The sequence below is a fragment of the Martes martes genome, assembly GCF_963455335.1.
Source record: "Martes martes genome assembly, chromosome: 3".
NCBI classification, from domain to species: domain Eukaryota; kingdom Metazoa; phylum Chordata; class Mammalia; order Carnivora; family Mustelidae; genus Martes; species Martes martes.
In genome coordinates this window covers 81,845,419-81,864,049 of record NC_137890.1, presented here as the reverse complement: position 1 = coordinate 81,864,049, position 18,631 = coordinate 81,845,419, and the positions used below count along the sequence as shown (strand labels likewise).

The 18,631-nt window shown below is 38.1% G+C and overlaps 1 protein-coding gene across 1 annotated transcript in view; it reads left to right on the top strand.

Annotated features, from left to right (window-relative positions):
- Positions 1-18,310, top strand: part of RNF17 (ring finger protein 17) — a gene marked incomplete at its 5' end in the record, with an annotated part of 157,618 nt that extends 139,308 nt beyond the window's left edge. The window contains 5 exons of the mRNA XM_080798724.1: positions 7,869-8,037; positions 11,130-11,265; positions 13,402-13,591; positions 17,600-17,699; positions 18,177-18,310. Coding sequence (XP_080654850.1) covers positions 7,869-8,037; positions 11,130-11,265; positions 13,402-13,591; positions 17,600-17,698 — 594 coding nt within the window. The 3' untranslated portion in view covers position 17,699; positions 18,177-18,310. The remainder of the gene's footprint in view (positions 1-7,868; positions 8,038-11,129; positions 11,266-13,401; positions 13,592-17,599; positions 17,700-18,176) is intronic.
- Between the last annotated feature and the right edge of the window lie 321 nt (positions 18,311-18,631).

Sequence of the window (18,631 nt, the reverse complement as noted above, 5' to 3'; positions counted from 1 at the left end):
TGTATTGTCTCTTTCCTTTCTGCTCTACTGCTTTTAGACTCTCTCTTCGCTTAGAGGATCCCTTTCAATATTTCCTGTATGGCTGGTTTGGTGTCGGCCAATTCTTTTAATTTTTGTTTGTCCTGGAAGCTCTCAACCTCTCCCTTCTATTTTCAGTGACATCCTATTGGATATGGTATTCTTGGCTGCATATTTTTCTCGTTTAGTGCTCTGAATATATCATGCCAGTTCTTTCTGGCGTGCCAGGTCTCTGTGGATAAGTCTGCTGCCAGTGTAGTATTTCTACCGTTGTATGTTACAGACTTCTTGTCCCAAGCTGCTTTCAGGATTTTCTCTTTGTCACTAAGACTTGTACGTTTTATTATAAGATGATGGGGTGTGGACCTATTTTTATTGATTTTGAGGGAAGTTCTCTGTGCCTCCTGGATTTTGATGCTTGTTCCCTTTGCCATATGAGGGAAATCCTCTACTATAATTTGCTCCAATATACCTTCAGCCCCCCTCTTTTTTCTTCCTCTGGGATCCCAATTATTCTAATATTGTTCTGTCTTATGCTGTCACTTATCTCTTGAATTCGCCCCTCATGGTCCAGTAGTTGTTTGTCTCTCTTTTGCTCAGCTTCATTATTCTCCATCATTTGGTCTTATATATCACTAATTCTCTTTTCTGCCTCATTTATCCTAGCAGTGAGAGCCTCCATTTTTTTTTTTTTTTTAGAGAAGGATTTCTTTCTTTTTTTTTTTTTTAAAGATTTTATTTATTTATTTGACAGAGAGAGATCACAAGTAGGCAGAGAAGCAGGCAGACAGAGAGGAGGAAGCAGGCTCCCTGCTGAGCAGAGAGCCCGATGCAGGGCTCGATCCCAGGACCCAGGGATCATGACCTGAGCCGATGGCAGAGGCTTTAACCCACTGAGCCACCCAGGCGCCCTACAACCTCCATTTTTTATTGCACCTCATTATTAGCTATATTTATTTCAAGTTGGTTAGATTTTAGTTCTTTTATTTCTCCAGAAAGGCTTTTATTTCTCCAGACAGCATTTCTCTAATATCTTCCATGCCTTTTTCGAGCCCAGCTAGCACCTTGATAATTGTCATTCTGAACTCTACATCTGACATATTACCAATGTCCATATTGATTAGGTCCCTAGTCTTCGGTACTGCCTCTTGTTCTTTCTTTTGTGGTTTTTCCGGCTTGTCATTTTATCCAAATAAGAATATATGAAGGAGAGAATAAAATACTAAAAGGGTGGCAAAGACCCCAGGAAAATGTGCATTAACCAAATCAGAAGAGACCCCAAATCGTGGGGGGAAAACGGGGATAAAAAGAAGTTCAAAAAAATTTTAAAAAAAAAGAAAATACATATATATATATTAGACTGGTGAGTAGAACAGAGCCACCTACTTAATTTTGGGAGTATTTTGGTGTCTTAGAAGAAACTACCTCCCAAAATTTTATAACAAAAAAAAAAAACATACACACACACACACACACACACACACACACAAGAGTAAACATGATCAAGGGATGGAATATGAGTATAAAGATGAAAATTTTTAAAAAATTCTTAAGAAAGGAGTTGTTAAGTTGGTTGGGAAAAGAAAGCAAAGGAACGTGTAGAGAATTTGCTGAGGCTGGAGCCTAGAACAAAACCCTGTGGTAGATTTAGGGTGTATTTTGATCTATTAGAAGAAGTTGTATCCCAGAATTTTTTAGAAGGAAAAAACCCTATGTGTATACAAAAAATAAAGTTAGATACAATGAGGGATAAAATATTACTATAATAAGGTTCAAAAAGATTTTTTTTAATGAAAGGTATTGTTAAGATAAACTAGTTAGAAAACATTAAAAGAGGAAAGAGTAAAAGTTTAAAAAATTAGAATAAGAAAAAAAATTTTTTTTTAATTAATTAACTTTGCAAGACTAGAGAATCATGGGGAGAAAGCCATGAATTCCATGCTTTGCTTTCTCCTCCTCTGGAATTCTGCTGTTATCCATGATAAGTGAACTTGGTCTTGGTTGGATTTCTTTCTCCTCTGGGGTTGGGCCTTTTGTAGTTATTCTGAAGTGTCTTTGCCCAAGGCAGAATTGCATCACCCTTGCCAGGGGCCAGGCTAAGTCATCTGCTCCGGTTCACTCTCGGAGCTTTTGTTCCTTGAACACTTTCTTAGAGTTCTGGAGGATGGGAATGAAAATGACAGCCTCCCAATCTCCGACGAAGCGGAGCCGAGAGCTCAGGGCCCCACTCCTCAGAGCACCCTCGGAGAAAAGCGCTCAGTCACTCCTGTCACCTTGGTCTCCAGCTGTCCTCCGAGCTCACCCAGCCTGTGATCAAGCATCTCTGTCTCTGGCACACGGCCCCACCTGGAATCTCCGAACCCAGCAGATCCTGGCCACTCTTCCCTGGGGGGATCTCCTGGGATCTGCCACTTTTGGGGTCCCTGCTCAAAGAGCAGTGGCCTAACTGTGCCACAGATCACAGTTTAAGGTAACCCTGAGTTGAGAGCTCACTCCTCAGCTCTGTCTCTGTAACCAGCTTCCCCGCTCTAATACCTGCAAGCTCTGCGACACTGACACCCCCGATCCTTCTGTGACCCCGCGGGACCTGAGACCACGCTGTCCCCGGCTCCACCCCGGCTTAGCCTCTGGAGCGATGTCCCTCAGTGGCGCAGACCTTTAAAAGTTCTGATTTTGTGCTCCGTTGCTCTGCTGCTTGCCAGAAGCCGGCCCCTCTCCCCACGGTCTATCTTCTTTTCGCTTTGGATTCACTTCTCCACAGGTCCTACCTTTCAGAAAGTGGTCGATTTTCTGTTTCTAGAATTGCTGCTCTTCTCTTCAATCTCCTCTTGGATTTGTAGGTCTTCGGAATGGTTTGATAAACTATCTAGCTGATCTCCTGCTACCTGATGTCATCTCAGCCTGCTACTCCTCTGCCATCTTGACTCCTCTTCCTCATAGTATTCTTATATTCTTATAATTATTCTTCTTATAATTATTTGTAGTTCTGTAGTTGTGATGTGTCCTCTTTCATTCATTATTTATTTAGGTCTTTTCTCTTTCCTTTTTAATAAGTCTGGCGAGGGGTTTATAAATTTTAATTCTTTCAGTGAACCAACTCTTAGTTTTGTTGATCTGTTCTACTGGGTTTTTTGTTTCTATATCATTTATTTGTTCTGATCTTAATTATTTCCCTTCTTCTACTGGCCTTAGATTTGCTGTTCCTTTTCCCCCTCCTTGAGGTGTAAAGTTAGGTTGTTCATTTGAGACTTTTCTTGCTTCTTGATTAGATTTGTATTGCAGTATACTTCCTTTTAAGATCACTTTTGCTGCATCCCAAAGGTTTTAGACTACCATGTTTTCATTTTCGTTTCCTTCCATTTATTTTTTTATTTCTTAATTTCCTGTTTAACCAGATTATTCTTCAGAAGGATGTTCTTTAATCTCCATGTATTTATGATCTTTCCATATTTTTTCTTTTTTTTTCATTATGTTAGTCACCATACAGTACATCATTAGTTTTTGATGTAGTGTTACATGAGTCATTGTTTGCGTAAACACCCATATTTTTTTCTTGTGGTTAACTTCAAGTTTCATATTATTGTGGTCTGAAAATATGCACGGTATGACCTCGATCTTTTTGTACTTGTTGAAGGCTAATTTATGACCCAGTGGGTGATCTATTCTGGAGAATGTTCCATGTCACTCAAAAAGAATGTGTATTCTGCTAGTGTATTCTGAATATGTCTGTTAAGTCCACCTGGTCCAGTGTATCATTCAAAGCGTTGTTTCCTTATTTTCTGCTTAGATGATCTGTCCATTGCAGTAAGTGGGCGTATTAAAGCCTTCTACTATTATTTTATTATCATCAATGAGTTTCTTTGCTTGTTGTTAGTTGATTTATGTTTGGGTGCTCCCAAGGTGGGGGCATAAATATTTGTAATTGTTAGGTCTTCTTGTTGGATACACTGCTTAAGTATGACATAGTGCCCCTTTATATCTCTTGTTACAGTTTGTGGTTTAAAATCTAGTTTGACTAATATAACTATGGCTACTCCAGCTTTATTTTGGCATGTATTAGTATGATAGATGTTTCTTCATCCTCTCGTTTTCCATCTACAGGTATCTTTAGGTCTAAAATGAGTCTCTTGTAGGCAGCGTATCGATGGGTCTTGTTTTTTAATCCATTCCAATGCCCTGTGTCTTTTGATTGGAACATTGAGTCTATTTACATTCGGGGTAATGATTGATAGGAATTTAGTGCCATTGTGTTACCTGTAAAGTTGGTGTTTGTGATGATGTTTTCTTTCTTTTCTAGTCTTTGTTGCTTTGGGTCCTTTTTTTCTCCACTCAATTCTTGCAGGACTGGTTTAGTGGTCATGAACTCCTAGGTTTCTCTGGGAAACTCTTTATCTCTCCTATTCTGAATGACAGACAGCCTTGCTGGAGTTGGCTGCATATTTCTCCCATTCAGCATGTTGAATATATTTGTCATTGTTTTCTGGCCTGCCACGTTTCTGCTACAAACCTCATCCATCTTCCCTCGTAGGTTAAGAACTTTTTTCCCTTGCTAGTTTCAAAATTGTTTCCTTGTCTGTCTAGTTTGTGAATTTGACTATGATATGTCTTGGTGGTGATGGTCACCACCATTGCTGAATTTAATGGGAGTTCTCTGCTTCTTGGATTTCATTGTCTGTTTCCTTCCCAACTTAGGGAAATTTTCAGCTATAATTTGCTCAAATACACCTTCTGCCTCCTTTTCCCTCTCTTATGGGACTGCTATGATATGAATGTTATTAAGCTTCAAGAAGTTGCTGAGTTCCTTAAGTCTGTATTTGTGATCCAATATCTTTCTTTATCTCTTCTTTTCGGCTTATTTTCCATAATTTTATCTTCTGTATCACTGATTCGTTCCTCTGCTTTGTCCATCCTCATTGTCAAGGTAACCAGTCAGTAACAGCATTTTAAATTTTGGCCTGACTGGTTTTTAGTTCTTTTATCTCTGCAGTAAGGAATTTTCTAATGTCTTCTATTCATTTTCAAGCCCAGCTACTATCCTTATAAATTTTTTAAATTTTTTTTCATACAGATTACTTACATCTGTATTGACTAAATCCCTGGCTGTTAGTTCTTCACGTTCTTTCTTTTGGGGTGAATCCCACCATCTTGTGATTTTGTCTAGGTTCCTGTTTTATTGTATGATAGCTAGCTTGCCATATTCCTGCTTCTGAGAATAATGACTATATTAAGAAGAGGTCCAATAAAAGTGGAGGGATCATATATCACTCTGTTGTTGTGTTTTGATGTTCCTACCCTCAGGTCAGTCCTCTGCAGAGTTTCTCCTTGCCTGCAGTGGTGGAGGCATGTTTAGACCCTGTCCACTGTGTGGCAAGTTTTAACTAAGTGTGTCTTGGTCTGCTTATTAAAAGAAAGTATATCCAAAAAAATAAAAAATAAAGGAAAAGCAGCAGCTAGATCCTACTTCCCCTAGAACTGAAGCTTCGCAGCACTCTATGATCAGTAGATTTGGTGCATGTGAGAGGTTTGTGCTGATTTTCTAGGGAAGAACCTGCTGCACTGATCCTCAGGCTGACTTGTCCTAGTGGAGTTGCACTTGCAAGGCACAGGGGAGTGGAGCTTGGTGGTCTCCACAAGGGGGGTGCTTTGTTGCTCCCTGAGGTCAGTCAGTGCTGATGGAAGGGGGAGGGGGAAATGGTGTCAACCTGCTCTCTCATCCCCAGAGTGGGGAGTTCAAGCCTGCCACTCTTCTGGAAGCCCTCACAGAAGAGCAAACAGTCACGCCCCCAGCTTCTGTTAGATTCCTACCTTCACCCTGTCTTTGTCCAAGCTGTCTGTCTGCTTAGGTGGCACAGTACTCCTATGTTTTATCTCAGGCATATGGCTGGGTTTCAAAACTCCAAATTTTATGGACCCACTGGGCATAGATCCACACTGATCCTCTTAGGGAGGGTCTTGCCATGCTTTTGCCATTTGCCAATTTGTCCCATAAAAGTAGTTGCATGTGACAGGCAGTTGTTTAGAGTCTATGGTTAAGTGTAGCAAAAAGCCAACACCAAGGCTTATTGCTCTCAGCTGGTGTCTCTGTTCCTATGTTAGGGAATGGGGCAGTACATTGGTACCACCAGTTCTTCTGTCCCTGAAAAAGCTGCGCCACCACTCCCAGATGCACTCCAAGAAGGGAAACTTTCTCGCCTTACAACCTAGAGTATCCTTAGACCATACTGCCTACTCCAGGGTCTCAGCCCTCCTTCCCAGTAGGAGTACCACTAAGCCCCCCAGGCATGACCTCAGTAATAGCACGGACTTCTAAAACTTCAGACTTTGCACTCTGCTGCTTATAGTAATATATGGGAATCCACACTTCTCTTTTTCCTAGTCAGTAGTTTGGAGAACAGTTTTTCTTGTGTCATCCCCTGCGTGCTGCTTCATCCTTTCTTTCCCTCCCTCTCTTTCTCTCTCTCTCCGCAGTCAGGGCTCCCTTCCTTCCATGGCACTCACAGTTCTTTTCTCCCCCAGTCCATTCTCTGCAGCCCCTACCTTCCACCTGATGGTCATTTTTCTACTTGTAGAAGTGCAGTTTTCTTCTCTCAGTTCTCAGATCAATTTCTCAGGTGTTCAGAATGATTTGATGTTTATTTAGCTGTGTTCAAGGGATAAGGCAAGCCCAGGGTCCCCCTACTCCTCTGCCATCTTAACTCCTCTTCTCATCTTTCTGATTTTAAATAGTTGACCTCCAGTGTGCCAACTATATAATTTCCTCTTCGGACATTTGTTAATAAAGCAAGTGTTTTTAAGCACTTGCTGGGTTTCAAGTGTTGTGTTGCTTTAGTCTATTTATGTCAATATTAAATTTTTAAGGCAGAACTGTTTCCATCTTTGAAATCTTAAACATCTCATTTCCTTGCCCTCTTCCTACACTGAACTCTAGATACTCTTTATTCTGCTCTGTTTTTCCTTGCCATTTACCACCTTCTAATACATTTTCTTACTATGTTTTTCTGCTTCTCCCTATTAGAATGTAACTACATGAAGACCAGGAGTTTTGCCCCTTTTGGTCACAGATGTGTCCCCAGGATCCAGAATATTGCCTAATATATAGTAGTCACTCAACAAATATTGATTGACTAAATAAGTGACCTAAAGAAAATTCAATTATATGTCCTTGCCTAACAAGAAAGAAGGAAAAAGTGGCAAATTAAGTAGAACAGTCAGTTCCTTCAGGTGTTTTACATATTAGACCATTCTTTCACAGGAAAATTTGCTAATTCCATTAAGGAAGATAGCAGTGTACAACTGTGTTGGGTTTTATAATGATTTCTTTTCATATTAGTTATTTATTGCTGTGTAACAAATTACCCCAAACTTAGCAGCTTAAAACACATATGAGAGTCAGAAATCCAGGAGCTAGTTAAAGTGCTGGCTTAGGATCTCTCATTGACAGGTGCTCAGCCAAGATAGTGGGGGGCAAGGGGCATGCTGCAAGACCCACTTCCAAAAAGACTCCCATGGATGTTACCTGGAAGGCTCAGTTCTTGGCCCTGTGGGCCTCCCCACTGGTCTGCTAAGAACATGGCTGCATGCTTCCCTGAGAGAGAACAGTTGTAGAAAGAGCATATCACCAAGACAGAGGCCACATGTCTTTGATGATCTGGTCTCAGCAGTCATATATCATCACTTATGTCATTATCTTTTGGTCACAAAGATCAACTCTGGTATCAAGTGGGAGGGGAACTGTACAAAGTATCATCAGGGCCATTGTTAGAGACTACCACAGTAATTTTGTCCATATAAATGAATATTAAACATTACAGAATTTGAAAGTTTTTTTTCCTTTCCTTTCCCCCACTTAGGTGTATATTTGCCTTGATTCTGTAGAAAGTTGTAATCTGTTTAACCAGCATAGTGATACAGATGACAGTGGAATCAGCTGGGAATCTGAGTCTGAGAGCCTTAATGAAGCACTGCGGAGGTTTAATAAGAATGTGGAAACATTTCCTCCTCTGACAGATTTTAGAACAGGTATACTAAATCTTCTGAGTAAAATGGGATTCTTAATAAACCGTTGTTTTGTTTTAAGGGCTTTTGAGTTTCAGCTATTTCTAATGTTAACTGATGTATTTTTAAATTTTTTACTTAAATTCAATTTAATTAACATATAGTTATGTTTCAGAAGTAGAACTTAGTGATTCATCAGTTGCATACACCCAATGCTTATTACATACATGAGTGCCCTCCATAATGTCCATCACCCAGTTACCCCATCCCCTGCACCTGCCTCCCCTCCAGCAGCCGTTTATTTCCTAGAGTTAAAAGCGTCTTATAGTTTGTCTCCCTGTTTTCATCTTATTTTTCCTTCCCTTCCCCTACATATATGTTTTATTTCTTAAATTCCTCATATGAGTGAAATCATATGATATTTTTATACACTTATATGCATGATCTCTTTGATTCCTCAAGACACTCTATAGATGATCTTTCTCATTTTCTAGATGAGTAAAGTAAGAGAAGGGAAATAACTGCCTTGGGTCACTTCCATTTTCTAAAACTCAGGCTGCATTGAAAAAGTGCATAAAGATGATTTTTCTAAGCTTGAGGTTTTGCCTTTAGCTCAAATGTTAGAGTTGTCATTCACACCTGAATGGCAGTGATTTTAATTACAAACTATCTACACTGATAATTTGAAGTAGGGTAGGGGAGCTCAGACTGTCCTGTCCTGTCAGGATAGGTCAAATCATGTTTTTTTCCTCCTAATCCATTTCTACCCATATTTAGTAAATATATGTGATTCTTCTATGAATAAAATGCATCTTATTACTGGTGTTGACAATTTCTGAAAACCAAGAGTGGTGTCTACATTTTGTGTGTGTGTATCTTTGTGTGTGTGTGTGTCTATACATTTTTATCAGTATGCGATATATAGAGTAGATTTATTCATAGCATTTTGTACATATCAGAAGATATGCTAAAGCAAAGGAAAACATCAGCCTAAAGTCTTACCTGATTTACTCAATGAGATTTTAATTAGTTGTGACTCATGTTTTGGTGATAAACAGCACTGGCTATTCCCTCTGCCTGGAATGTTCTTCCCCCAAAACTGTAAGCAGTTTAGATCTCTGCTTAACTGTCTCCATATTGCAGGTCTTCCCTGTCCTCCCCATATAAAGTAGCACTGCCTGCCACCCTCTCCTATGCCATTTTTCTCCATGGCTTCTGTTCCTTTTTTAAATAGCATTCTGACACAGGGAGTCTTTGTACTGCTGTGTCACTAGCAGTTAGAAGGGTACCTTGAACAAGTTAGGTGCTCATAAACATTTGTTGAATGAGTGGAAGAATAAGTTCATGATTTTTACTTTTTATAAACTCAGATTTATAGTCTGGAAGAAGCAGTTCCTTCCTCATTGTCTTCTTGTCTCAAGGGAAGTCACAGAAGCATTCTGTGTGTAATGTGATCATTCATGGAGTTACATATAGCTCCATTTTCTATGGGCATTTTATTTTTTCTATGAGTATTTTATTTTTTTCTGTAGGCATTTTTTTATTCTTCAATAAGTTTTTTTTAAGTGTGCATATATACAAGTTGATTCATAACTAAGTGCCTATTAAAAAGTTGTGTGGGTTAAAATAACACAACTAGGTTGGCTGGGTTTTTTGGTTTTTGATTTTTTTAGTTCTATTTTGAGATGAACTTTCAGCCATGTTTTTAAGGATGGAAATGGTAAAAGCTGAGACTGTTAACAATGATTCAGTCAATTGCTTACTGTGCAGACAGCTCAATTAGAAGACATTCTTTAGGGACGCCTGGGTGGCTCAGTTGGTTAATAAGCAGCTGCCTTCGGCTCAGGTCATGATCCCAGCGTCTTGGGATCGAGTCCCACATCGGGCTCCTTGCTTGGCAGGGAGTCTGCTTTTCCCTCTGCCTGTGCTCGCTCGCTCACTCTCCCTCTCTCTCTCTGACAAATAAATAAAATCTTTTAAAAAAAAAAAAAGACATTCTTTACTATTCTATTGATAATCTTTTCAATAAACACAAATTATTTAAAACTCTTTGATAAAAATCTTTGTACATTAGAGTCATGTAGTGTTTAAATATTACTTGCCACAGCTACACTTCTGTGGAGATTATGTAGAAAAGAATATGATAATATAAAGAGGGATGGAAGTAGGGCAAGACAAGAGCTCAAAGTGTGTTCCATCTACTCAAATCTGAAAGTGTCTGTAGAGAAGGGAATAAGGGAAAAATTATACTAATTTTTCCACAGTTTTACTCAAGCCTGGTATTCATTTATTAGCACATTTTCTATTGGGCAGTTGCTTGTAACAGGTACTATATTAGCAATACAAATACAGTTCTGCACATAAGAACTAATGGGACAAGAAAACCAGGTTCAGTATGAAAATAACAGCTCATATCAAAGGTGTATGCACAGTACCATCGGGTTACAGAGAAACTATGACTAGGAGTAGTTAGGGATCTTTATAAAAATCATGTTGGAGCTGATCTTTGAAAGAGATGTTTATCCAGAAAAGGGCATAGGGGAACATTTTAATTACGGGGAACTGCCATGAACTAAAGTAGAAGTTTAGGTAATTCTAGTTAGGTAACACTTGGAAATATGTGATAGGAGTTGTTTGGGAATAATTGTGAAGAACCCTATAACTGCAGTACTAAGCACTTGATATTGCAGATGGTTATAATGCCCCTGAAGAATTTTAAAGAAGGGCAATTGAACTTTTTAAATTCAAAACTGAAAGGAATAGCAGAAACTATTTTATTATCTTCTGCAGAAGATGATGGCTTAAATGAAAAATTTTGGGAGTCTAACAAGTGCGGGCATTGAAGGATAGTTGAAGCCATGGGCAGAACTAGAAACTATGAGAATGGGAGAAGTGCCTTTCTTAAGAGCTTAATTCTTAGGAATTAGGAAAAACAAGGTGTATAAATTATAAACAGAAAAAAGCAGAATCCAACATATGACAGACTATTGTTTGTTTAAATCTGAATGATGGGTTTATGGTGATTACATTTTCTTTGTACTTTTCTGTATTTAAAAAATTGTTTTTTAAAGAAAATACAAGGTAATGTGATTTTTTTCCTTTTTCTTTCTTTCCAGAAATGCCCTGCCTTGCAGAATATGATGATGGCTTATGGTATAGAGCAAAGATTGTATCTGTTAAAGAATTTAATCCTCTAGCTGTCCTGGTACAATTTGTTGATTACGGATCAACTGAAAAACTGACAATAAACAGGTTGTTTTATTTTTGTCAACTTAGTTGAACTAGAATTCTTAGAGGTTTTTTAAATAGTAGTTATTGGGAAAGTTTTGGTTTTTAAGAGAAAAACTATTTTAAAGCTATTTATTAGGATTTTTTTTAAAGTCTATGTCTTTTTATTATGGTAAAATATAGAATTTACCATTTTAACCATTTTTAAGTATACATTTGTCATTAAGTATATTCAGGATATTGTGCAGCTATTGCCACTATTTTCAGGATGTTTTCCTAATCCCAAACAGAAATTCTGTACTCACTAAGCAGTAACATTCCATTCCCTTTTCCTCACCTCCTGATAACCATTTTTTACTTTCTGTTGCTAAATTTGTCCTATTTTAGGTAACTTATATAAGTACTGTCCTACAGTATTTGCCCTTTTGTATCTGGTTTATTTTATTAGGATAAACTTTTCAGGGTACACTCAATTGTAGCATGTATCAGTATTTCATTATTTTTATGGCTAAATAATACTCTTTTGCATGTCTATACTACATTTATTTATTCACATGTTGATGGACACTTGGGTTGTGTCCATCCTCCAGCTATATTGAATAATGCTGCTATGAACATTAATTGTGCAAGTGGCTGTCTGAGTCCCTGCTTTCAGTTGTTTGGTATGTATACCTAGAAGTGGAGTTGCTGGAGCATATGGTAATTTTGTTAAACTTTTTGAAGAACTGCTAAACTTTTCTGCAGTGTCTATACCATTTTACATTCCACCAGCAATACACAAGCATTCCAGTTTCTCCACATCCTTGCCAACACGAGTTATTTTCCATTTTTTGTTTGTAATATTGTGGTAAAATACATGTATCATAAAGTTTGCCATCTTAACCATTTGAAATTAGTTAACATTAACTATTTAACTACCTTAACTATTTAATTAACATTAACAATTAAATTAGTTAACATTAGTTAACTATACTTACATTGTTATGTAGCCAACCTCCAGAACTCTTCATTTTGCAGAACTGCAACTCTGTACCCTTTAAATAACATTCCCCATTCATTTCCCCCTCATCCCCCCCTCCCCGGCAACCACCATTCTACTTTCTTTCCCTGTGAACTTAACTATTAATAGGTATCCCATATGAGTGGAATCATATAGTATTTGTCCTTTTGTAACTGGCTTATTTCACTTAGCATAGTTTCCTTAAGGTTTGCCGTGTTGTAGCATGTGTCAGAATTTCCTTCCTTTTTAAAGCTGAATAATATTCCATCATATGTGTACCCTACTTTTTTTTTTCTCCATTCATCCATGGATAAATGGTTATTTGGGTATTTGTGTTGATTCCACCTTGTTGCTATTGTGAATAATGCTGGTATGAACATGAGTGTACATAAATTTCTTCAAGACCCTGCTTTCAATTCTTTGGGGGTATATGAGAACAGGAATTGCTGGATCATACTCATTCTATTTTTAGTATTTGGAGAAACCAGCAGACTGTTTCCCATAGCAGCTGTACCACTCTACACTAAGTATCCAAGAATTCCAGTCTCTCTCCACATCCTCATAAACACTTCGTATTTTCTGGTGTTTTGATAGTAGTCACCTTTTTTAAAAATTTTATTTGAGAAACAGAGAATTAGAGAGAGAGAGCATGAGAAGCGGGAGGGCCAGAGGGAGAAGCAAACTTCTTTGCTGTGCAGGGAGCCTGATGCAGGACTTGATCCTGGGACTTCAGGATCATGACATGAGCCAAAGGCTTAACCAACGGATCCACCCAGGCACCCTGGTAGTAGCCACTTCAATGGATGTGAGGTTGTATCTCACTGTAGCTTTGATTTGCATTTCCCTCATGATTAATGATATTGAGCACCATGTCATGTGGTTGTTGGCCATTTATATATCTTCCTTGGAGAAATGTCTACTTTTTAGTGTATATTTTCTCTCATCCTGTAGGTTGCTTTTTCACTGTTGATTATGTCCTTTGCAGAGTTTTTAATTTTGCTGTAGTCAGATTTATTTTTTTCTTCTACTGTTTATGCTTTCGATATCACAGCTAATTCATTGCCAAATCCAGTGGCATAAATTTTTCCCATTATAGTTTTAACTATTAGAGAATTTTAATTGTGACATTCTGAACATTTTAGGAATTTTTTTTGTGACAGACTGCGTCAAATTCCTCTTCACCTTATGCAGTATCCAGCCCGCGCCATAAAGGTTCTCTTGGCAGGGTTTAAACCTCCCTTAAGAGATCCAGGAAAGACAAGAATACCATATTGTCCCAAATGGAGCATGGAAGCACTGTGGGCTATGATAGACTGTCTTCAAGGAAAACAACTTTATGCTTCTTCCATGGTAACTATCTATCTTAATTATCCAAAATCTTATTGAAGATATTTCTAGGGTCCCTGGCCACTTTCTGAAGTGCTTTCTATCTATGCAACTCTAGATGCAAAAAAAAAAAAAAAATGCTTTAAAACATATAAATCTGTAAATACTACAAGATTAATTTTAAGGCTTGTTAAAATTATGCTTCAGTTTATATTTAGCAAATTTTTATTAGCCCTACAATAACATAAAATATCACTGATGTAATGAATAAGATGATCAAGATGAGTATCCTATAATCAAAGAACTCATAAATCAGTGAGAGAAATGAAACATTTGTAAACCATTTGTAAATATGAGGTAGAATGAAATACGTTCTATAAAATAAGTATAGGTACAAGAAGGACTACTTCCCTCTGTACAGATCAGGATAGGATATGGTATTTGAGCTCCTCCTTAGTAGACAGTCAATGATAAGTGAATGAGTGGGTCTCGAAGTGACATTAAACTTCATTCCCAGAATGGGAATTCTGGTCAAAGCCATGGAAAGGACTGAACTGTAGTAATTTTGAATTGTTTAATGCAATAGAACCTGCATCAAAAGGTTCAAATAAACACATACAACACTCATGTTCCACACATACCACACACAAAGAAATATACAATGCACAGTACACTTACAGAATATAACACACAAAATATATGGCACACAGACACCACATACCACACATACAAACATACTGTATGCCACACAAAAAAACACATACACATACTGAAAACCTTCCCCACACACTACATATACCACAAACACACCACACACATCATAAAACTACACTCAGAGCACACATATACCACACATAATACACACACTACACACTCTGAGCACACAAAACAAGAATTAAACAAAACATACAAGACACACAAACACTACATACAGCACGGACACCATAGAAACCCCACAAAACCACAAAAGTACCATTCATATACCACATATTCACTGCAGACACCACATATAACCAACACCACATAAACAGCTCAAAAATACACACCACTGAAAAACACCACACATACAGCACTCACACCATGCACATAATAGAGAAACATATAACACACACTATACACATAGAACATACAAAATAAATTGCAACCACAACACCTAAACACCATATACTCACCATTCAAGACACACCAAACGTAACATACACACATCACTCAAAAAATATTCAGACCTCATACATACACCTACATCACATCTCTACTACAAACTGCACACACAACACATATATCACATCACTCAGTACTTATACACCCCACATATAACATACCATAATCACAGATACCACATGCCACACATAACCTGACACAGTACACACACACCATGCACACACATACACTGCACACGTTTTACACACACCATACATATACCTCAGACATACCATACACCACATAAAAACCACTCAGTGTACAATAGCATACACACAACACATATCATACATATTCCAAAAACACCACACACACACACATAAAATAGACAATGCACAGTGTAGAAATTTCATTCACACACCACCACACATAACCACCACCACATAAACACACAACACTGGGACACACACACACACAACAGACACCAGCATACACTATACACTAAGGAAGATAGCACACACACAAACAATACACAAAACACATGGAACATAAACACACCAAACACATACTGTGCACACATGAAATCAATACACTATTTATTTACCACACACACTACACATGAATATATCAGACAACACTTAAACATCATGCACACCACTCATAAACCAAATACAACACACTTATGCTATACACACAAGTATATACATACATATATGCATACATGTTTGACATACCATGCACCCACATCTCACACATACACATAATGCACACATACTAAACACACACAACACCTACACCACAGATACACCATGCACCAGTCAAAACCACACTCACACTGTTCATACACCACAGGCACTACATACATACAGCACACAACATCATACACTCCATACAGCACACACAAACTACACATAACACAAACCACACATAACACTACACAAAACCACACACCAAAATATACCATACACTACAGAAATACCAAACACCACAAATACACCACACACATACCAACACTACACATACACCTCACAAACCTACAATACCAAAACAAAACACACATCACACATATATTACTCAACACCACCCATAACACACAGAAAAAGACAAAATGCATAACACATATAGAATATACATACACAGAGGGCCTGGATGGCTCAATTGGTTAAGTGCCCAACTTGTAATTTTGACACAGGCCCTGTGTAGGGCTCTGCACTCAGCAGGGAATCTACTTGAGATTCTTTCTCCTTCTCCCCCTCCCCCTGCTCAGGCACACATACTCTCTCCCCCTAATTGATAAATTAAAAAAAAAACAACAACACATACTGCACACACATACCCATGTACACACTACACATACAACACACACACCAAACATACCACACAGACACACCACACAATCAACACACACACCCCTATATCACATACATACATTTATTTAAAAAATAAATGTTCAAATGTTCATATTGTGTTTAATGTAAATATGCTTTCTTTAGAGCTTTAGCATGTCACAAAGGGGAAGTCCATAGGCAGAATCTGGCCTGAACCTGTTTTTTTTTTTTTTTTTAAGATTTTATTTATTTATTTGACAGACAGAAATCACAAGTAGGCAGAGAGGCAGGCAGAGAGAGAGGAGGAAGCAGGCTCCCTGCTGAGCAGAGAGCGCGATGCGGGGCTCGATCCCAGGACCCTGGGATCATGACCTGAGCCGAAGGCAGAGGCTTTAACCCGCTGAGCCACCCAGGCGCCCCCTGAACCTGTTTTAAAATTGAAAAAAATTACCCCCAAAAAAGTCTCTATTTTGGGGGCACCTGGGTGGCTCAGTCGTTAAGCATTTGCCTTCAGCTCAGGTCATGATCCCAGCATACTAGGATCGAGTCCCACACCAGGCTCCCTGCTTGGTGGGAAGCCCACTTCTCCCTCTGACCTTCCCCACTCTCATGCTCTTTCTCTCTCTCAAAATCTTTAAAAAAAATTTAAAAAAAATTTTAAAAGTCTGTATTTCTGATTTCTGATTAATATAAATTCTAGGAATCCTAGGTCTCTTTTCCAAAATGGCAGTCAGCTGAAGTCATATAACAGCTCCTTTGAATGGAAATACACTCTAATTCACCTTAGTCCTCAACACTGTTGTTTTCAGCCCAAACTACCCTGATTTTGGGACCCAGGATTTGCAGATTCCTGATGTACTGGCTCTGACAAGAGTGAACTCTTAATATAACGGTGCTTTTACTAGCAAGTGCTTTTTGAAAACCTCCGTACATACCATGCTTTTGTGTGTCAGAGTAGTGTAAATAGCTTATACACAGTTTCTCTCAAGGAGCCAGTAAAAATACAGACAGGGCTAGTTAAGTATTCTTACAGGCATGTCTTTATTCATCTCTATGAATAACTCATAATTTGGGCAGTTTATGCATAAAAGCATAAGGCCTTCTAGATAGAATATAAATGAATCTTAATAGGGATGGTAGTGTTAAAGCCCATTGGCTTAATCTAGGAAAACTTTGGGTTGGAGTTACTTTTTTTTTTTTAAGATTTTATTTATTTGAAAAAGAGCATGAGAGCTGGGAGTGTCAGAGGGAGAAGCAGACTCCCTACAGAGCAGGAAGCCCAATGTGGGACATGATCCTGGGACTCCAGGACCATGACCCAAGCCAAAAGCAGTTGCTTAACCATCTGAGCCACACTGGCACCCTGGAGTTACATTTTAAATAAAGTATAAGAATGGAAGGAATGGATTTAATAGGAAATCATCACAAAGACCTTTTTAAAATACAAATTATTAATAAATTTGGAGAGTGCGTTTTCCTTCCTATGTGATATAGGCCAGATGTAGGAGGGGAAAACCAGCAAAGACCTTACTGTATTTTCTTGACAACTATCTTTTAATTTTAGGCTCAGGCACCAGAACAAATAGTGACATTATATGAAGATGAACAATATCCAGTTCATATGTCATTAGTAGAAATGGGGCTGGCGGACCAAGATGAATGATGTAAGTATCATGACTTCTTGTTCCTGCATGTGACTAATACAGTGGAGATTAATGCTAAATTACCCCTAAAAGCACCTTCAGACTTTCCTTGATTTCTCAAAGAATGACAACAAAGCCCAACAGGAATCTCTCTTCTAAACTTCTTCGTAGGCCCTTTTCACCTATCGAATACCAGAATCAAAGAGGATCTCCATCTGTAAGAATGCTTGAAATGACTATCATAGTAACAGATAGTTGCTGGGGATGGGCAGAAGAGCAGAAGGAAGTGGACACTTTAAGTAATTTAAGCACATGAGTATATGGTATGCACAGAACACCATTGAACAATCCAATCTATGACCTAATAACAAAGCTATTAAAATACTTGGGTAACCAGCTGTTTATTCATCCACATAAATGTAACAAGTGATTCAGTAACTAGTCTAAACATTGACTTAAGCAAATGTTTTAAAGTAACATGCATTTTGTTTTTTTCAGGTATACAGTGCAGAGCATCTATACAGCAGCCTAGAAGAAAGTATTCTGTTATGCATAAGCCATTTCAGGCTTATTTTTCTTGACTTGTTCTGCAATAGTGCTGGCTTTTTTTTTCCTTACATGTTAAACTGGCAGTAGTTGTTTGAAAGAGTTAATAAATACTTGCTTTCAAATATTTTCTGGATCTACTTTATAATAATTTCATATTTTAGGCACATGAAAAAAATGTAGTTCATTTTATTATGAATGTATATTAAGTTTCAGACAGCAGACCTCTCCATACATTTGAAGACTCCTGTAGTGCCCTTCCCCAATTATTCTCTTCCCTGCAGAGGTGAACATTGTTGAGACTTTGGTGTTTATTATCCTTACATTCTTATTTTACTGCATATGAATGCATCCATAAAGCAAGGTATACTGCTGCTATATATATTTTTAATGAGTGTGCTATTGCA